The sequence below is a fragment of the Carassius carassius genome, unplaced genomic scaffold (genome assembly GCF_963082965.1).
Source record: "Carassius carassius unplaced genomic scaffold, fCarCar2.1 SCAFFOLD_87, whole genome shotgun sequence".
Lineage (NCBI taxonomy): Eukaryota > Metazoa > Chordata > Actinopteri > Cypriniformes > Cyprinidae > Carassius > Carassius carassius.
In genome coordinates this window covers 11,532-33,583 of record NW_026775080.1, presented here as the reverse complement: position 1 = coordinate 33,583, position 22,052 = coordinate 11,532, and the positions used below count along the sequence as shown (strand labels likewise).

The window sequence follows — 22,052 nt, the reverse complement described above, 5'->3', positions numbered from 1 at the left end:
TGTTGAAAACGAAACCTATCGACCCATCATCGCATCTGAACAGCGCTCATCACTGTTGTCTGCATCAGTCCGTCTGATGACTCTGTGTTTGTCTGCAGGCTCTCTTCAATGATGACTCCAACTGGTTTATCATCACAGGTCTAAAGCCTTTGACTGAATATGAAGTATCTCTGTCTGCGATCTACAGAGACGAGTCTGAGAGTGATCCGGTGGAGATCACTGAGACCACAGGTCTGACTTTACCTAATCCTTCATTAAGCCCAGTGCTGTCAGAATCACGGATCTTAAAATGTGTTGTTTTTTTTTGTCTCTAATTTTGTTTGAAGTCGCCAAGACAACAACAGTTTCGACGACAACCATCAGAACGACCACAGCTGGTAAAATCTCTCATGTGTTCCCAGCAGACGCTTTCCCGCATCAGAAATGCTTTTAGACATGTTCATGCACACTCAATATCTGTGTTTTTTGTTTGCATGGCACTTCTGCTCTTCCAAACTTCTTGCATTTCCCCAAACATTTCATCAACCTTCAGAACAGCAGTTGACTGAGTTGATGACTCAGTCATTATGGAAAACATTGCAAAGATTGATTTCTTTCACTTTGCTGGCTCCCGAACCAGTTTCAATGCAGGAAAACCCTGAAAGTGCTCGGATGATCATGGCTTCAGCTCAATGTGTGTGTGTGTGTGTGTGTGTGTGTGCAGTGCAGCATCTGGCCATCAGGAATCTGCAGCTGAGCGATGTGACGACCTTCAGCATGCGTGTCTCATGGGATTCGATGGGTCCAAATGTGCGTCAGTACCGAGTGTCATATATCAGCACGCGAGGAGATCGCGCCGAACAGACGGTGAGCATCTGAACTGTCCATCTTCTCCTCCAAGTCTTCAAAAGTATAGTGACAGTGACATTCAGCCATGTTTGGTGACCCATACTCAGAATTCGTGCTCTGCATTTAACTCATCCAAAGTGTGTGCGTGCGTTCACACACACCCACACACACACACACACACACACACACACACACACACACACACGCACGCACACACACACACACACACACGCACGCATGCACGCACGCACCCACAATCCTAGGGTTAGGAGTCACACTCACTAACCACTAGGCCACGACTTCCCCTATGTATGACAATTAAATGCAAGTGTCACTATTAAGAATGCACAATATTATCAGAACATTAATGGAATCAGCCAATAATGGCTTAAAAATGTAAACATTGGCCCGATATGAAAAGTTATGCCGATATGTGTTGCCGATAAGACGAATAACTCACATATGCTCAGGGTGTGCTAAAGATGAGATCAGGTCAGAAGTGCGGTCATTCTTAAAGCACACTTTTGCCTGAATGGGGATTAGATTCACTGTTCATTTAATCTGAGAATACAAGTACAGAATGAGGCGTACGATGTGTGATGAGAGTAAAGAGCCTCCCTCGAGTCCTAACGCCCGTCCGGTAAGGACTTTATATAATTAGGGGGAGCTGTAGGCCTACTTGTAATAAAATTTAAATAAAATACACAAATAACATTAAGATACATGTGTTTCTGTAATTTATGTCATACAATTTCTAGTATGTTTAGATTTAAATGTCAGAAGCCATATCTTACATTAATAAAAATCACAAACATGACACTTGGAAATTAATTTTATACAGATTTATTTGTAAATATATATTTTTTTCATTATGAAAACTAAAATACAAGGAGCTCTAAAGAAAATTCAGCATTTTGCCAGCTTTTTTCCTCAAATAAAATGTTGTTTACCACTACGTCTATCGTAAAAAAAGATTTGGGAATTTATTATTGATTTTTGATTGATTTATAGTTATTTTCAAAGCCTTCAATGTACTTTCAGTAAGAAATAGCTTCATTATTGCTAATTTAATTCTAACAAGTAAATTCTTGTTAAAAACCTAACCAAATGTAAAAAAAAATCTTTGTTTATAATCTCTGCACAGTAGAGATTTGGTGTAGTTTCCAAACAAAAGGAAGTACCATATTTTTCGGACTATAAGTCGCACCTAAGTATAAGTCGCATCAGTCCAAAAATACGTCATGACATGGAAAAAAACATATATAAGTCGCACTGGACTATAAGTCACATTTATTTAGAACCAGAAAACATTACCGTCTAAAGCCGCGAAAGGGCGCTCTATGTTTTCAGTGTAGACTACAGGAGAACTGAGCAGCATAAAGCGCCCTCTGGCGGCTGGAGACGGTAATGTTTTCTCTTGGTTCATTTCTCTTGGGTCATGTCAAATTAATTTTGATAAATAAGTCGCAACTGACTAGAAGTCGCAGGACCAGCCAAACTATGAAAAAGTGAGACTTATAGTCCGGAAAATACGGTATATATCGGTATTGGCATCAGCCTTGAAAAATATTGGAATATCAGATATCGGCAAAGTCCAATATCGTGCATCCCTAGTCATTATCACATCATACATACATCATAACAGTCCATGTGTGAAAACTGGATCCACAAATAAACTGTTAAGTTTACCACTGCATCTGTCTGAAAAATTTTTTTTTTGATTTTTTATTGATGTATAGTTATTTTCAAAGCTTTCAATGTACTCTTATTAAAAATAGTATTAATTTAATTCTAACAAGAGAGTTATGTTCGGTGCATGCCACGCTCAGATGCGATCCATCACGTTTAACCTCAGCGGGTCTCAAATGCTGCAATATCAGTGATTGTTCAATGTTTGTATGTTAGTGACTTACAAACAGCTGCTGAAAGTCCATTTCTTTTCAAAACCCTCTGTGGCTTTTGAATGTGGCTTAGCTTCTGTGGAGTTTTGTAAGCATGTGTTTAGTTTTTATCGGACAGTTTTTACCGCAGAGTTTCGCAGCGCTACAGGCCATGTTCCTGAAATGTATTTGTGTTCACCGCAGGAACATTCCCCATATCAAAACACCTTTAATGACTGTGGTTTTTGTGACTGACTGTGTGCTTTCTCTCTGCTGCAGGCCATGGTTCCTGCGGCTCAGACCTCGCTGCTGCTGCAGCCTCTTCTGTCAGACACAGAGTACCGGCTCAGTGTCTCAGCAGTCTACAGCGATGGGAACGGGCCGCCCATCACTCGCATCGCACGCACACGTGAGTCTGCTCTCCACTGAGCCTCGCTGTATACCACTCTACTCTACTACTATACTACACTACTAAGTCAGCATGTTAGATGAGCGACTCTTGCATTAACAACAAGATTTAAGTTGAAGTAAATATGAATCTAAGAGAAAAGTGTGCACCACCTGCTCCCTGGTCTTACTGATGTTCAGAGAGATAGTTATCGTGGCACCAGTTTGTCAGAGTGCGCACCTCTTCTCTGGAGGCTGACTCATTGTTGTCAGTGATCAGGCCTACCACTGTTCTGCCATCTGCAAATTTGACGATGACATTGGAGCCGTATGTGGCTACACAGTCATGTGTGTACAGGGAAAACAGGAGAGGACTGAGAACAGAGCCCTGTGGGTCCCCGGTGGTGAGGGTCAGTGGGGGGGGGGGGTTTGCTGCCAACTCTTCAGCCAACTGTTCAGACACAGAGTTTCGCCACAAGCTTATGGAGCACTATGTTATTAAACGCTGAGCTATAGTCGACAAACAGCATTCTTACATTCTTACCAGGGATTCCTTCTGCATACACTATAAACATGTACTTTAGCTCCCCTAAAGAGGAAAATCTCATCTTCACAATAGTGAATATTGAAATAGCGAATAGAGTAGTTTATTTATTTATAAAGCACATTTATAAACAACAACATCCTGTACAGTTATAAAACATTAGACATTTACTGACATGAAATCCTAATGGACAAATGTAAGTGTACACCCTCAGAGACAATATCAGCTACCTGTTTACTGTCTCACTTGAATGTTTTAATAATGTTTTACGAATGAGTGCATATGGGCCAGTCATGTCACAGGGAGGGAGTGATCAGTTGTGAACTGAAACCCCAGTCAGGATCTCTTCCTCTGCAGTGCCTCTCTCTGCTCCCAGTAACCTCCGTGTGTCTGAGGAGTGGTACAACCGCTTCCGCATCAGCTGGGATGCGCCGCCGTCGCCCACCATGGGTTACAGGATCGTCTACCAGCCCACATCAGGTACCTGAGCACCTCATCACACACAACACACACACACACACACACGTTGACCTCTGAATTCTAAACTCTGACAGCGGCTGGCCGTGCACTGGAGACATTTGTGGGCGACGACATCAATACCATGCTGATCGTCAATCTGTTGAGCGGCACAGAGTACAGCGTTAAAATCATCGCCACCTACACCACAGGATCCAGCGAGGCCCTGAGCGGACGCGCCAAAACACGTGAGTGTGTGGCACACTGAACACTTGTGCGAGTGAGCGCCTCTGACGGCCTGTGTCTGTGTCTCTAGTGTATCTGGGAGTGAGTAACCTCAGCACATATCAGGTGCGGACCAGCAGCATGTGTGTGCAGTGGCAGCCACATCAACACGCAAACCTGTACCGTCTCCTCCTGCAGTCGCCGCTCAGTGAGTGTTTGTGTCTGGAAATACTTACACACACTATAGGGATGAATCTGTACCCAGAAGTGAGTGAAATCTGACAAAACCTCCTTTTGATGACATCCGCATTTGTGAAAATTGTAAAAGAACAAAGGCAAGACACTACAGGTGAATAGGGTAAAACATGTAATGAATATCTCTAACTATAATTTACAAGTTTAATTCGTTACATTAAGAATTGCAAATATATTTTGTATTTCAAGTTTTCTGAAATGTTATGTTTATATATGCAAATGAGGCATTATCTAATTAAATATGCACTAATTTGCATATATTTCCAGAACAGAAATCTGAGCATCGGTTCATAATTCTTGTTTGATTTTGTCCTCATATGAGAGTTAATTATTTTTTCATAAATCAAAAAATAATGTCAACAGACAGAAAATAAACACATTTTCACCATGTTTTTAGGATTAAAATGTTGAATAAATCATTCATTAATCTTGTGACTCAAGGTTATTATAGTTAACCGAAGCTTAATCTAAAAACTTAAAAATAAAAATGAAAAAACATGCAACAAAATTTCTAAAGCTTTAATTAAAAGTAAAATGAAGACAAAATATAAAAACAGAAACTAATTCTAAATATGCTAAATTAAGAGTTGTAAATATTGCTAAAATCTGTAATGTTATATCAATGATACTGAAATAACACTGATATAAATCAGTGCATGAAAGCACATAGTTTAATTGTAAAAATGAATAATTGTATTGTCTGGTGATAGTAACTAGCTGTATGTATAGTGATGGCAGTCTATGGAATGCTGTCAGGTGATTATAACTTGGGCTTGTCAGTGGTGAGGCTTCATTTGATAATAGGTCACTGAACAAAACGCCTCATTTAGAGTCTGAAACATGCAGTGTATAAACATGATTCATGTGTTGTTTGACAGATGTCTGCTCTTGTTCAGATATGAGACTAGTACCGCTTTACTTTGAGAAGAGTTCACACACTTTACCTGATACTGATGTACAGTGCAGTAGATGTCAACACACACACACACACACACACACACAGACGAGCAGTGTAAATCTCTGGGTTTTCCACTCAATCCTCTGTTTCAGACGGTGAGAAACAGGAAGTGAAGTTGAGCGGCTCCACGTCCAGACACTGCTTTAATGATCTGACACCGAACACGCAGTACACTATCAGCATTCACGCTCAGCTGCAGGATACGGAGGGACCCGCCGTCACCACCACACAGAGAACATGTGTGTACACACACACACACACACACACACACCACACAGAGAACATGTGTACACACACACACACACACACACACACACACCACACAGAGAACATGTGCACACACACACACCACACAGAGAACATGTGTACACACACACACCACACAGAGAACATGTGTACACACACACACACACACACACCACACAGAGAACATGTGTGTACACACACACACACACACACACCACACAGAGAACATGTGTACACACACACACACACACACACACACACACACACACACCACACAGAGAACATGTGTACACACACACACACACACACACCACACAGAGAACATGTGTACACACACACACCACACAGAGAACATGTGTACACACACACACACACACACACACCACACAGAGAACATGTGTACACACACACACACACACACACAACACAGAGAACATGTGTGTACACACACACACACACACACACACACCACACAGAGAACATGTGTACACACACACACCACACAGAGAACATGTGTACACACACACCACACAGAGAACATGTGTACACACACACACACACACACACACACACACCACACAGAGAACATGTGTGTACACACACACACACACACCACACAGAGAACATGTGTACACACACACACCACACAGAGAACATGTGTACACACACACCACACAGAGAACATGTGTACACACACACACACACACACTCACGCTCACACAAAAGCCAAAAACACATCTTGGGTTTAAAGGAACGTTCAGCTCTCTAATGATGATACAGTTACTGAGTTTCTAATAGATTCAGTATATGATGATTGAAATGTAACTATATAAAAATTCCAAACCATTTTTAGTCATTACGTGACATTATGTATTTTTATATTATATTATGTATTTGTCTGTATCTTTCAGCAAAAGTTTTGACGTTCCTCCATGGTGTAACTGTAATAACAATCAGAGGAAGGGGATTCAAATTTTTTATTCAAATGAATACAATTAGCATAATTTTAACCTTGTATTTTATTTGAAGTTTTTTTCTGAAGATCACGTTCTCTTTGTGATGTGGCTCACAGTGACGAGCACATCATGTGTACTGAAATGTTTCCTGTCAATCAAACGTGTCTGTAGTTCCTGTGGCCACGGCTCCGCCCACCACCCCCAGCACCACGGCCCCCCCACCCACCCTCCCTGCCAGTAGAGAAGGTACGGGTCACATGACATCATTCACTAGTGGGGAGAGTTTCAGCACACGCAGCAGTTCTGATCTGCTCTGTCTGTGTGTGCGTGTGTGTGTGTGTGTGTCTGTGTGTGTGTGTGTGTGTGTGTGTTCTTGTGTGTGTTCTTGTGTGTGTGTGTGTGTGTGTGTGTGTGTGTGTGTGTGTGTGTGTGTGTGTGTGTGTGTGTGTGCGCGTGTGTCAGTGTGTCGAGCCGCTAAAGCAGATCTGGTGTTTCTGGTGGACGGATCGTGGAGTATCGGAGATGATAACTTCCAGAAGGTCATCCGCTTCCTGTACAGCACCGCCGGAGCTCTGGACCGGATCGGTCCGGACGGGACTCAAGTGAGTCAAACTCATGAGATTGCTTTTCTTCACACAGTGTGAATCAGGCCACATTCTAAAAGATAAATCTTGCCCTTTGTCAGACTGAAAGTGACATTTGGTGAAACCAGAGATGTGTTTGTGCATCTGATACTGAAGTCTAAATAAAGGTCCAAATGCACAACCTAATAAACAAAAGCAGTAGTTTCTGAATAAGAGCGTTTTATGTGGAGGTTAAATAAGCCTGTGTGTGTCTCTCAGGTGGCCATCGCTCAGTTCAGTGATGACGCTCGCACCGAGTTCAGGCTCAGCTCATATGATAAGAAAGAAACCCTGCTGGATGCCATTCAGAGGATCTCATATAAAGGAGGAAACACAAAGACAGGCAAAAACCAGCCCACACACACACACACACAAACTCAATCATCCACTGTAAACACACACACACATGTATGACTGCGTCTAGAGTCCTGCACGGGTTCGGGTACCCGCGGGTCAAATTTGGCTGAAACGGGTGAAAAATATCCAACTGTGTCGGATACGGGTGCGGGTCGGGTCGGACACAGGGGAAACACGGGTCTAAACACAGTTTCATGTGCAAACGTAAAAACAGGCCTAAGTTCCACTTTAAAAAAATCACAACTGCGCGAACGGCTGCATGAGTCATTAGTTAAACTGTTTTTTTTTTTGTTTTTTTTTAATTGCAAAAAAAGTTAAAATACAACAAATGAAAGCGTTTATCTGTATTTCCGACTGATGAGAACTATGCATATACATTCATAAATCAGTCAATTTTGTATTTTATTATGAGATATTTTATTCTAATGTGATCAGTGTCTTAAGCACTGATGGACCAAAGAGCACGTATTTCGACATTTGCAGTAAAAACGTGAAATATAAATTCTCAGAAAATGCATTTAATACCAATATATTGAAACGTCTGTTTATATACTCCTCTAAAGGAGTCCAGACATTGGAAAAATATCAGTCCATATGCGTTTTATATTTAATATGAGGGAAACAGACATGCATGCATGCGTGACACAAAAAATCTTTAACTTTTAGATAGCAAAATATTTTTTAGGGTTATTACATAGTCTGCTATATATTTGCTTCTTATTTATTAAATACGGGCAATTGATTGATAAAACATTGATCAAAATGAAGATAAAATTGATAAAAAAACGAATATCTTTTAAAAATAGTTTTCCATAAAACAAAAATTAATGAAATCATGTTTTACCAAAAACAGCGCCGTTGCTAGGAGGGCGCCAGCGCCTCTGCCTCGCGAGTGGATGTAGCCCTGAAGACGCCTAGCAATGATATACCTTTAGTGGTAGTATACCTGTAGTTAGTTATACCTTTAGAGTCTTCGTATCGCGTTAAGAGACAATGTTATCGGGAAACGCAGCCCAGGTATGTTGCATTTCATGCGTAAAGGAGATTCCAAAGCACTCTTTTTTGGTCAGAACCATGGAGAGCGATCGCGGATAGGTCTGTCCTATGCATCGAAACTTTTAACAAAACATGCAACAAAATATTTAAAGAGCATCAAGCTATTAAAATCTATATTATGTTTACGCACAGATAATATAACAGTAGGCTATATTAGTCAATATTTTTATTAGGTTAAGCAGTGATTGGATAATCGTTTTTATTTTTTATTTATTTATTTTTTAAAGTTTTTAATTTAAGGCCCACCCACAATTGGTCTGGCCCATCCAATACTGGAATCCTGGCGCCGTGCCTGGGCCACACTGAGCTGTGCGTAATGCCCACAGACGTGAAGTGAATCAGACAGATGCTGTCCTCTACTGTCTGAAATTGCTAACTCTGTGGCGAACCATGTGCAAAACAGATTTAACTAATCATGAAGTCAATTAGGATACATAACACAGCCTACTATAGGCCTACACCCAACATTTTCTGATGTAAGCTAGACGAAATTGCGTTACTCAGTTTTGTGGTGACGTTAGCCATGTTCTTTATGTACCGGCTTTTTGACAGCTTCGGGTGAGGTTGCACTTGTGTTAATGTCAAAGGCCGTGTAATAACTTCTGTATGACCTGGCAATAAAATTTGAAAAAAGTGTGCATAATGTCTAATGTGTAACTGATTTGATTTCGGGTGCGGGTCGGGTGTCGGTTCTATTTTGAGCGGGTCGGGTGCGGATTGTAATTAGTGCTGCTGTCGGAAAATGGGTCAGATGCGGTTTTAAGCACTGCGGGTACGGGCGGATGCGGATTTACAAAATGGGTCCCGTGCAGCTCTCTGACTGCGTCTGACCTCTGCAGGCCGGGCGATGCAGCACGTGAAGGACTCAGTGTTCACGGCAGTGGGCGGAGCCAGAAGGGGCGTGCCTAAAGTCCTGGTGGTGCTGACAGATGGCCGTTCCCAAGACGATGTCCTCCAGGTCTCCCAGGAGATCCAGACAGAAGGTGTGTCTCCATAGCAATGGTCACAACAATGAAACTCTGTCGCCTATGATGGTACACAACTCTTTAAACACTGATATTTCATACAGTGTGTGTTTGTTGTAGGTTACATCGTTTTTGCCATTGGTTTCTCTGATGCGGATTACGGCGAGCTGGTGAGTATCGCCAGCAAACCCAGCGAGAGACACGTGTTCTTTGTGGACGATCTGGATGCTTTCAGAAAGATTGAAGAGAAACTGATCACCTTTGTTTGTGAAGCTGCATCAGCAAGTAAGTGTGTGCATGTGTGTGTGTGAGTATGCGTTTGTGTGTGAGTGTGCATATGCATTTAGGTGTGTGTGTTTGTGTGTGTGTGTGTATGCATTTGCGTGTGAGTATATGAGTGCATTTGCGTGTGCATGTGTGAGTGGTGTGATTGTGAGTGAGTGCGTGTAAGTGTGTGTGTGAGTATGTGTGTGCATTTGGGTGTGAGTGTGTGTATGTGAGTCTGCGTGTGAGTGTGAGTATGTGTGTGCATGTGCATTTACATGTGAGTGTGCATTTGTGTGTGAGTGTGTGTGTTTGTGAGTGTGCATGTGCATTTGCATTTGCATGTGCGTTTGTGTGAGTGTGTGAGTGTGCATGTGCATTTGCATGTGAGTGTGCATGTGCGTTTGTGTGTGTGTGTGTGTGTGTGTGTGTGTGTGAGTGTGCATGTGTGAGTATTTGTGTGCATTTGGGTATGTGTGTGAGTGTGCATTAGCATGTGATTGTTCATTTGCATGTTCATTCACGTGTGAGTGTGCATTTGTGTGTGTTTGTGTGAGTGTGCATGTGTGTGTAAGTGTGTGTGTGCATTTGCGTGTGAGTGTGAGTTTTTATTCATTTTTGTTGTTTTTCAATATGTCTATATAGTTTTTATTATTTTTTTATCTACTTTTAGTTATTTTAGTTATTTTAGGACATCAAGTTAAATTGAATGAAAAATGTTGTCTCAGAAACCAGCTGAAATAAAATAAGTTTAGGTTTTATTTTAAGTAGCAACATTGTGCGTGTGTGTGTGTGTGTGTGTGTGTGTGTGTGTGTGTGTGCGTGCGTGCGTGTGTGTGCGTGCGTGTGTGTTTGTGTTTGTGTGTGTGTTTGTGTGTGTGTGTGTGTGTGTGTGTGTGTGCGTGCGTGTGTGTCAAAGTCAAGTCAAAGTCACCTTTATTTATATAGCGCTTTATACAAAATACATTGCGTCAAAGCAACTGAACAACATTCATTAGGAAAACAGTGTGTCAATAATGAAAAATGATAGTTAAAGGCAGTTCATCATTGAATTCAGTGATGTCATCTCTGTTCAGTTAAATAGTGTCTGTGCATTTATTTGCAATCAAGTCAACGATATCGCTGTAGATGAAGTGTCCCCAACTAAGCAAGCCAGAGGCGACAGCGGCAAGGAACCGAAACTCCATCGGTGACAGAATGGAGAAAAAAACCTTGGGAGAAACCAGGCTCAGTTGGGGGGCCAGTTCTCCTCTGACCAGACGAAACCAGTAGTTCAATTCCAGGCTGCAGCAAAGTCAGATTGTGCAGAAGAATCATCTGTTTCCTGTGGTCTTGTCCTGGTGCTCCTCTGAGACAAGGTCTTTAAAGGGGATCTGTATCTGGGGCTCTAGTTGTCCTGGTCTCCACTGTCTTTCAGGGATGTAGAGGTCCTTTCTAGGTGCTGATCCAGCATCTGGTCTGGATACGTACTGGATCCGGGTGACTGCAGTGACCCTCTGATCTGGATACAGACTGGATCTGGTGGCCACGGTGACCTCGGAACAAGAGAGAAACAGACAAATATTAGCGTAGATGCCATTCTTCTAATGATGTAGCAAGTACATAGGGTGTTATGGGAAGTGTTTCCGGTTCCGGTTTACCTAATTAATGCAGCCTAAAAAAATCCTTTAACGGATTTGGATAATAAAAGCATATTAGTATGTTATGTGTATGCCAGGTTAAAGAGATGGGTCTTAAATCTAGATTTAAACTGCAAGAGTGTGTCTGCCTCCCGAACAATGTTAGGTAGGTTATTCCAGAGTTTGGGCGCCAAATAGGAAAAGGATCTGCCGCCTGCAGTTGATTTTGATATTCTAGGTATTATCAAATTGCCTGAGTTTTGAGAACGTAGCGGACGTAGAGGATTATAATGTAAAAGGAGCTCATTCAAATACTGAGGTGCTAAACCATTCAGGGCTTTATAAGTAATAAGCAATATTTTAAAATCTATGCGATGCTTGAAAGGGAGCCAGTGCAGTGTTGACAGGACCGGGCTAATATGGTCATACTTCCTGGTTCTAGTAAGAACTCTTGCTGCTGCATTTTGGACTAGCTGTAGTTTGTTTACTAAGCGTGCAGAACAACCACCCAATAAAGCATTACAATAATCTAACCTTGAGGTCATAAATGCATGGACATTTCTGCATTTGACATTGAGAGCATAGGCCGTAATTTAGATATATTTTTGAGATGGAAAAATGCAGTTTTACAAATGCTAGAAACGTGGCTTTCTAAGGAAAGATTGCGATCAAATAGCACACCTAGGTTCCTAACTGATGACGAAGAATTGACAGAGCAACCATCAAGTCTTAGACAGTGTTCTAGGTTATTACAAGCAGAGTTTTTAGCTCCTATAATTAACACCTCTGTTTTTTCAGAATTTAGCAGTAAGAAATTACTCGTCATCCAGTTTTTTATATCGACTATGCAATCCATTAGTTTTTCAAATTGGTGTGTTTCACCGGGCTGCGAAGAAATATAGAGCTGAGTATCATCAGCATTACAGTGAAAGCTAACACCATGTTTCCTGATGATATCTCCCAAGGGTAACATATAAAGCGTGAAGAGTAGCGGCCCTAGTACTGAGCCTTGAGGTACTCCATACTGCACTTGTGATCGATAGGATACATCTTCATTCACTGCTACGAACTGATGGCGGTCATATAAGTACGATTTAAACCATGCTAATGCACTTCCACTGATGCCAACAAAGTGTTCAAGTCTATGCAAAAGAATGTTGTGGTCAATTGTGTCAAACACAGCACTAAGATCCAATAAAACTAATAGAGAGATACACCCACGATCAGATGATAAGAGCAGATAATTTGTAACTCTAAGGAGAGCAGTCTCAGTACTATGATACGGTCTAAATCCTGACTGGAAATCCTCACATATACCATTTTTCTCTAAGAAGGAATATAATTGTGTGGATACCACCTCTTCTAGTATCTTGGACAGAAAAGGGAGATTCGAGATTGGTCTATAATTAACTAGTTCTTTGGGGTAAAGTTGTGGGTTTTTGATGAGAGGCTTAATAACAGCCAGTTTGAAGGTTTTGGGGACATATCCTAATGACAATGAGGAATTAATAATAGTCAGAAGAGGATCTATGACTTCTGGAAGCACCTCTTTTAGGAGCTTAGATGGTATAGGGTCTAACATACATGTTGTTGGTTTAGATGATTTAACAAGTTTATACAATTCTTCCTCTCCTATGGTAGAGAATGAGTGGAACTGTTCCTCATGGGGTCTATAGTGCACTGTCTGATGTGATACTGTAGCTGACGGCTGAATGGTTGCAATTTTATCTCTAATAGTATCGATTTTAGAAGTAAAGTAGTTCATAAAGTCATTACTGCTGTGGTGTTGGGAAATGTCAACACTTGTTGAGGCTTTATTTTTCGTTAATTTAGCCACTGTATTGAATAAATACCTGGGGTTATGTTTGTTTTCTTCTAAAAGAGAAGAAAAGTAATCGGATCTAGCAGTTTTTAATGCTTTTCTGTAGGATATGTTACTTTCCCGCCAAGCAATACGAAATACCTCTAGTTCTGTTTTCCTCCAGCTGCGCTCCATTTTTCGGGCTGCTCTCTTTAGGGTGCGAGTATGCTCATTATACCATGGTGTCAAACTGTTTTCCTTAACCTTCCTTAAGCGTAAAGGAGCAACTTTATTTAAAGTGCTAGAAAAGAGAGAGTCCATAGTTTCTGTTACATCATCAAGTTGTTCTGAGGTTTTGGATATGCTAAGGAATTTGGATACATCAGGAAGATAACTTAAAAAGCAGTCTTTTGTGTTAGAAGTGATGGTTCTTCCATACTTGTAACAAGAAGTAGGATTTACAATTTTGGCTATATGAAGTTTGCACAGAACTAAATAATGATCTGAGATATCATCACTTGGCCGAATAATTTCAACACCATCAACATCAATTCCAATTAATCTCAGGGCACGACAAAACTTCTCCAGGCCCCAAAAATACCCTTAGACTCCAGATGGTTTAACTTGAGCTGCTGTCATTCAGATATGCTTTATGCAGGTGATGTTTTTCGTCAAGGAGTGCTCGGATTTCTGCATTGTTCTCATCAAACCAGTCTTGATGTGTACGTAATGGAACACCAAGTGATTCTTGTAACAAGAAGTAGAATTTACAATTTTGGCTATATGAAGTTTGCACAAAACTAAATAATGATCTGAGATATCATCACTTGGCTGCATAATTTCAACACCATCAACATCAATTCCATGTGACAGTATTAAATCTAGAGTATGATTTCGACAATGAGTAGGTCCTGAAATGTGTTGTCTAACACCAATAGAGTTCAGAATGTCTATAAATGCTGATCCCAATGCATCGTTTTCATTATCAACATGGATATTAAAATCACCAACTATTAAAACTTTATCTGCAGCCAGAACTAACTCGGATGTAAAATCACCAAACTCTTTAATAAAGTCTGTATGGTGCCCAGGTGGCCTGTATTCAGTAGCCAGTACAAACATAACAGGGGATTTATCATTAACATTTGTTTCTCTGGATAATGTTATATGAAGCACCATTACTTCAAACGAGTTATACTTGTACCCTGCCCTCTGAGAAATCCTGAAAACGTTGTTATAAATTGAAGCAACACCTCCACCTTTGCCTTTTAGACGCGGCTCATGTTTATAACAGTAATCTTGGGGGGTGGACTCATTTAAAATAATGTAATCATCAGGTTTTAGCCAGGTTTCTGTCAAACAGAGTACATCTATATTATGATCAGTGATCATATTATTTACAAAAAGTGTTTTCGTAGAAAGGGATCTGATATTCAATAAGCCAAGCTTTATCATTTGTTTATCCATATTGCTTCTGTTTTTTATTTGTTGAACCTCAATTAAATTGTTAATCTTAACTTGGTTTGGACGTTTTTTGTTTTTTCTAGTTCAGGGAACAGACACAGTCTCTATAGTGTGATATCTAGGTGAAAGAGTCTCTATGTGCTGAGAATTAACTGACCTCTGTGACGGGAGGCAGCTAGCAGACGGTCGGTTTAGCCAGTCTGTCTGCTTCCTGACCTGGGCCCCAGTTAGTCAAGTATAAACACTAAGACTATTTGCCATATTTCTAGAGAGAAGAGTGGCGCCACCCCAGGAGGGATGAAGACCATCTCTTTTCAACAGGTCAGGTCTGCCCCAAAAGCTCGTCCAATTGTCTATGAAACCTATGTTATTCTGTGGGCACCACTTAGACATCCAGCCATTGAGTGATGACAATCTGCTATGCATCTCATCACCACGGTAAGCAGGGAGGGGACCAGAGCATATTACAGTGTCTGACATCGTGCTTGCAAGTTCACACACCTCTTTAATGTTATTTTTAGTGATCTCCGACTGGCGAAGTCGAACATCATTAGCGCCGGCATGAATAACAATCTTACTGTATTTACGTTTAGCATTAGCCAGCACTTTTAAATTTGCCAAGATGTCAGGCGCTCTGGCTCCCAGTAAACATTTGACTATGGTGGCTGGTGTCTCTATATTCACGTTCCGTACAATAGAATCACCAATAACTAGAGCACTTTCATCAGGTCTCTCAGTGGGTGTATCACTGAGTGGGGAGAACCTGTTTAATGTTTTGATCGGAACAGAAGAGCGGTGTTTTGACCCACGACTACGCTGCCTCACTGTCACCCAGTTGCCCTGCTGCTGGGGCTCTGTTTCCGGAACCGAACAATGTACAGGAATCCCTGAGCTAGACGCATCCAAAGCCGTATCTAGAGCCCTAACATTCTTACTGTCCTCAATTAAAGTTTGGATGCGTGTCTCTAATTCTGAAATCTTCTCTGTCAGCCTAACTATTTCCCTGCATTTATCACATGTGAATCCCTCATCAGTGACAGAGATAGATAAACTGTACATGTGGCAAGAGGTGCAAGTAACAATAACAGGAGAAGCCAGTACTCACCGTGCTTGATGAAATAGTTTTACTGCGGTTGTTTGATGAACTTGTGAAAAACTGGAGCGAGAGAGAGGAGAGGAGAAAAGAAAACAGCGATAGGTTTCGAATGAAAACGATAATGACAAGCTAACGAGTGCTAACGCTTTGTGTGTGTGTGTGTGTGTGTGTGTGTGTTTGTGTGTGTGTGTGTGTGTGTGTGTGTTTGTGTGTTTGTGTGTGTGTGTGTGTGTGTGTGTGTGTGTGTGTGTGTTTGTGTGTGCGTGCGTGCGTGCGTGCGCGTGCGTGCGTGTGTGTGTGTGTGCGTGCGTGCGTGTGTGTGTGTGTGTGTGTGTGTGTGTGTGATAAGTGTGTTGTTGACGTGTTTCTGTCTTGTCGTCTGTAGCGTGTCCATCAGTACCCATGAGTGGCAGCACATTACCAGGTAAACTGTTCAAACACACAGTCTCTGTGAGTATGTTTACTCATCTTTTTCCGTTAAGCTTTCTTAAATATTCTGAGGCAGTGGCCATTGAGGACAGGATGTAGAGAAAGGCTCTCTCTAGAAAATGCACAGCGGTGGCTCTACAGAGCAGTGTTTTTTTAATCCCATGGTGAACGAAATGTTCCTCCAAGCATTATTTTTCATATTATTGTTGCTGATGTCGCTCTTAATAATGTGTTGATGCTGCTGGAGAGGTGATTGCTGTGGTTGACTGATCCTGAGGAGTGTTCTGTGCTGCTGCTGTGTGCCAGGGTTCAGGATGATGGAGATGTTCGGTCTGGTGGAGCATCTGTACAGCAGTGTGAGGGGTGTGTCCATGGAGCCGGGGACCTTCAACAGCTACAGCAGCTTCAGACTCGACAGCGATGCGCTCGTCACACAGCCCACCAGGTGACACACACTTCTGATGTCTGAGTCCTGAGTCCAGCTGCACAAGAGGACTAGTGAATGTGCATTTAGACTCACGCCACAGTCACACCAGACTTTGAGCATGTGACATTTCTACAGACACTGCAACGGCCACATCTTTTTAGAAAACATAATCCGCATATAATACATCCAAAATCAGGGTTTCTGCAGGTATTAAATGAAGTCTTAATAGATCCTTAAACATAGTAATGCATTAGAAGGTCTTAAATCAGATCAGAAAGTCTTAAATTCAAGTTCAATTGAAATTTAAATGAAAGTCATGACATTAAATGTTGCATCAATGCAATGAAATTGATGTCTTCCACACTATTTTTGTTTTTAAATCAACATATATTTACTTGATATATGCAAAATCAAGATAGGTCTAGTTTTCTGAGAAATAGAATAAAATGACATGAGTTTATGCTTAAAACAAGATCAAATATCTGTCAATGGGAGGCACATGTTTGCAGAAATACAGTAAAGGTTATTTCCATGTTCTAGTGTTTGGTAGTAGAAATATGAGCGACAGTGGATTCTATTTCAGAAACTTTCTATTTCTGTGACATCACGGCTGAAAAATCAACATACAAAGTGACAGTGATTTCAGGAACTGATTATGTGCTTTATTCAGTGTTATAAAGTGTCTTATGTGAGTTAGGATACTGAAAGTGAAAACAGATAGTTGACCTCAAACTCAAGGGTCATGTCAGAGAGTCTATCACTCAGTATGATTTTTAAATAGTGTAATATTTATGAGTTAGATTATGTTTTGCGATTAAAACACTTTATTTTTATATTAACAAAATAATATCCATTGAAACAAACAGGGAAGGGGGATCAACAGACATATCAATAATTTACAGTCTAAAAGAGAGAAAAAATATATTTTGGTCATTCCTTTACATAGTCCAAAATCTCAGAAGAAAAACATTGCCATGTATCAGTAGTCCCAGGTTTATCTCCATTAATTTGTGCCGCTGTACATTCACAAGCCACTATCTCAAGGAGGCTATGAATCCAAAATGTTTTTGCACACCTGCACAGAGTAAACCAGTTTTGTATTATTGTCTTCTTTGCAGCTGTAAAACCAGCAGACAACATTTTCTTCTTTAATGAACTTCTACACGAGTCAGAATCGTCATTGAGGGGACATAAACCTGGATTAGACGGGTAATCAATTTGTAGTAAAAAAAAGAATTTCAGAATTCTCATGAGTCCATAGATTGACAAAGTCAAAGTCACCTTTATTTATATAGCGCTTTAAAATACATTGCGTCAAAGCAACTGAACAACATTCATTAGGAAAAAAGGTGTCAATAATGAAAAATGATAGTTAAAGGCAGTTCATCATTGGATTCAGTGATGTCATCTCTGTTCAGTTAAATAGTGTCTGTGCATTTATTTGCAATCAAGTCAACGATATCGCTGTAGATGAAGTGACCCCAACTAAGCAAGCCAGAGGCGACAGCGGCAAGGAACCGAAACTCCATCGGTGACAGAATGGAGAAAAAAACCTTGGGAGAAACCAGGCTCAGTTGGGGGGCCAGTTCTCCTCTGACCAGACGAAACCAGTAGTTCAATTCCAGGCTGCAGCAAAGTCAGATTGTGCAGAAGAATCATCTGTTTCCTGTGGTCTTGTCCTGGTGCTCCTCTGAGACAAGGTCTTTACAGGGGATCTGTATCTGGGACTCTAGTTGTCCTGGTCTCCGCTGTCTTTCAGGGACAACAATTGGACATTCCCAAAACACGTGGAGAAGAGTAGCTGATGATACGGTGTTACAGATATGACTGGTATAGGTCGATTGCAGTTTCATTTGGAAGCTCTTTTAAGGAGTTATGTCTTCTTGATCTTGTTGGGTCTGGTGCGCACAGACAAACTGCTTGTTGCTGGAATCTTGTTTGAAAACGGTGTTATTCTCACAGTTACCTTCATAAAACCTGCACAAACCCTGAACATGTCAAAAAATCACAATTACTCCACTTTACTACAGTCCTGCAGAATTAACTGTAAAGTATTTTTTTCAATTCAGCTGGTCTCACGTCTTCACCTGTTATGAGTTAGAGGTCAGAGTTCACCAAACCTGAACTTTGGAATGCAGTGAAATTTGATGAGCTTGTGTTTCTGACTGAATGGAATGAAGTGTAGAGGAGTCCCTCTAGGAGCTTGATTTGAGATGTGACACACACACATTTTATTTTCACGTCGTGTGTAAAGCATGAAATCACACGTGCGCACACAGAGCTGGAGAAATTAAATTGAAATCAGCCTGAACTCTGATGGCGCAGGTTCGTCCATCCGGAGGGGCTGCCGTCAGACTACACCATCACCATGCTCTTCCGCCTGCTCCCAGAAACCCCGCAGGAGCCCTTTGCATTATGGGAAGTCCTCAACAGCAACAATGAGCCGCTGGTGGGAGTCATTCTGGACAGTGAGTAACACCGTCGCGTCACAGTCCTGCTGCGGCACGGGTTCGATTCTCACGTTTACCTTGAATTAGTGCACGTTGAATCATTATGTAATTGTCATTAAGTTTTCTGTTTCTCTCGTTTTATTAAACATAATTATCTGCGATATTTGCCCACTGCTTTTTGCATTATATTGCTTTGGTAACAAGATTCCTCAGGCATTCATGGTTGCGGTTGCCAGATGTCAAGGGTTTAAATCCCTGTCAGAGCTTTGTTCATAAAGCAATACATTTTCTGCCAACCTGGCAACATGTGCTCTCTTCTGCAGAAAAAGTGCAGATGAGCTAAAAACACCAGCAAGCATAAACATGATTATATTTTTATATTTTAATCGTGTGAACTAATCGCGATTAACATTTGTCCATTATAGTGCAGTTGTAACTGTGTCTGCTGGATGCACGAATATAAAAATATGCTTCTAAAGATAAATGTCTCATCTTCTTCTTCACTTCACAGATCCAGGAAAGACGTTGACTTACTTCAACACTGATTATAATGGTGATTTCCAGACGGTGATGTTTGAGGGGCCGGACATCCAGAAGCTCTTCTATGGCAGTTTTCATAAGGTCAGAGGTCACAGTTGCAGGAGATCCTGTCTGGTCCAGCAGGGAATGTACTGTTGTCTAATGAGACGTGTGTGTGTGTGTGTGTGTGTGTTTGTGTGTGAGCGCAGCTGCACATCGCTGTCAGTAAGACATCAGCTTTCGTGATGGTCGACTGTAAATCGGTGGGAGAGAAGCCTGTTAATGCGGCCAAAAACATCAGCACTGACGGCGTGGAGGTTCTGGGACGCATGGTGCGGTCCAGACAATCCAAAGACAGCTCTGCACCGGTGTGTGTTTGTGTGTGTGAGATCAAAGAGAAATCGTTGCATAAATGTGGTTCAGTGTTAGAATAACATGCCTCACATCTGTGTGTGTGTGTGTTTAGTTTCAGCTGCAGTCCTTTGATATTGTCTGCAGCACGTCATGGGCTCGACGGGACAAATGCTGTGAGCTGCCCAGTCTGGTGAGTGTGTGTGTGTGTGTGTGTGTGTGTGTGTGTGTGTGTGTGTGTGTGTGAGGACCTTTTCATAGAACTAACTGCTTTAGTGAGGTCATCAAGTGATACCGGGGAAAAACTCTCCAGTGTTACTGGCCTGGAGACAAAAGGTATTTGATGTGAAGAAGAAAGAGTAATATTATTTCATATGTTGTTTATCTTGTTCTTGAGTAAACTGTTGCACTAGTCAGCTGAAGAGATTTGAACTGCAGGTGATGGAGGAGAGACAATGTTATGTATGGGATTATGTTTAAAAGAGCAGATACTATCATTGATCCAAGGGGTGGAATTTATCAGAAGAGCTTCTCTGGATTACACTGGAGTAACTTCATCCAAAGGTTATGCTCATATTTAAAAGATTGTACTTGAACATCAATGCTACTATTTGACATATTAATGGAGGAATTATCAAAAACAGCACAGAATGTTTCTGCAGAAAGGTTATTCAGGATGCGAGAATTAATAACTGGACTTCAGGATTTCTGAATGAACGTCTGGGATTCAGTAGTTGTGAATCTGTGTGATCAGTGAATGACTAAAGCAGTGTAAACTGGGGCTTGAAAACTACATTCAGATTACTTCAGCATCAGTTTTGGATGTCGACTGGAGAGGATGCTGTTGTTTGTTGTTCGCCGCTTCTCCGTTGTAACAATTTCTTTGTCTTAATAGTTTGAATAGTTTTTAACCTTTTTTGCACGGATTGTTTTAAATTGACGTGAGAGGAGACTGGTGCTTGCTGTTTTAACAGTATTTTGCATGTATTATCATCGAGCAGAAGGCTGTCTACTCTCCTACTGTTATCCCCTCCAACATTGGTTGGTTTTTGGTCATTTTTCGCTGTCAGTGGACGAACACCTGGATTTTTTTTGTTGTTGTTTGGTGCTGCTACTGCAAGCTTGTTTGCGATCGGCTTGAAGCTCAAGTATTCTTTTCTACAGCTGCTGACTCTCAACAACTGCACAATTCCAACATGCCTTGCAGATATTAAAGTCAAGTCAAGTCACCTTTATTTATATAGCGCTTTAAACAAAATACAAATTCAGTTGCGTCAAAGCAACTGAACAACATTCATTAGGAAAACAGTGTGTCAATAATGCAAAATGACAGTTAAAGGCAGTTCATCATTGAATTCAGTGATGTCATCTCTGTTCAGTTAAATAGTGTCTGTGCATTTATATGCAATCAAGTCAACGATATCGCTGTAGATGAAGTGTCCCCAACTAAGCAAGCCAGAGGCGACAGCGGCAAGGAAACGAAACTCCATCGGTGACAGAATGGAGAAAAAAACCTTGGGAGAAACCAGGCTCAGTTGGGGGGCCAGTTCTCCTCTGACCAGACGAAACCAGTAGTTCAATTCAATTCAATTCAATTCAAGTTTATTTGTATAGCGCTTTTTACAATACAAATCGTTACAAAGCAACTTTACAGAAAATTATGTTTCTACAATATTTAGTAGTAGCTAGTAGTTTGTGCACGTTTGACAGGATTTTAGAAAAATAAAAATAATAATAATAATAATACAAGACGTAGTCAGCTAGATGATGAACTATCAATATTATTAATTAATAGTAATTAAAGGATGCAGTCACACATGTAGCAATAATTGTTAGTTCTGTTTGTTGATTCAAGGTTAGGATCATCTGGGGTCCTCTGAGGGTCAGCATCATCTC

The 22,052-nt window shown here is 41.1% G+C and overlaps 1 protein-coding gene across 1 annotated transcript in view; it reads left to right on the top strand.

Annotated features, from left to right (window-relative positions):
* The window catches only part of LOC132134788 (collagen alpha-1(XIV) chain-like), a 57,371-nt gene extending 36,953 nt beyond the window's left edge, over positions 1 to 20,418 (top strand). The window contains exons 17-35 of the mRNA XM_059547148.1: positions 99 to 231; positions 327 to 377; positions 704 to 846; positions 2,988 to 3,117; positions 3,997 to 4,119; positions 4,194 to 4,343; positions 4,412 to 4,528; positions 5,626 to 5,772; positions 6,907 to 6,981; positions 7,198 to 7,337; positions 7,578 to 7,701; positions 9,611 to 9,754; positions 9,857 to 10,021; positions 16,366 to 16,404; positions 16,716 to 16,854; positions 19,162 to 19,304; positions 19,798 to 19,907; positions 20,015 to 20,173; positions 20,272 to 20,418. Coding sequence (XP_059403131.1) covers positions 99 to 231; positions 327 to 377; positions 704 to 846; positions 2,988 to 3,117; positions 3,997 to 4,119; positions 4,194 to 4,343; positions 4,412 to 4,528; positions 5,626 to 5,772; positions 6,907 to 6,981; positions 7,198 to 7,337; positions 7,578 to 7,701; positions 9,611 to 9,754; positions 9,857 to 10,021; positions 16,366 to 16,404; positions 16,716 to 16,854; positions 19,162 to 19,304; positions 19,798 to 19,907; positions 20,015 to 20,173; positions 20,272 to 20,403 — 2,364 coding nt within the window. The 3' untranslated portion in view covers positions 20,404 to 20,418. The remainder of the gene's footprint in view (positions 1 to 98; positions 232 to 326; positions 378 to 703; positions 847 to 2,987; positions 3,118 to 3,996; positions 4,120 to 4,193; positions 4,344 to 4,411; positions 4,529 to 5,625; positions 5,773 to 6,906; positions 6,982 to 7,197; positions 7,338 to 7,577; positions 7,702 to 9,610; positions 9,755 to 9,856; positions 10,022 to 16,365; positions 16,405 to 16,715; positions 16,855 to 19,161; positions 19,305 to 19,797; positions 19,908 to 20,014; positions 20,174 to 20,271) is intronic.
* Positions 20,419 to 22,052: the final 1,634 nt, after the last annotated feature.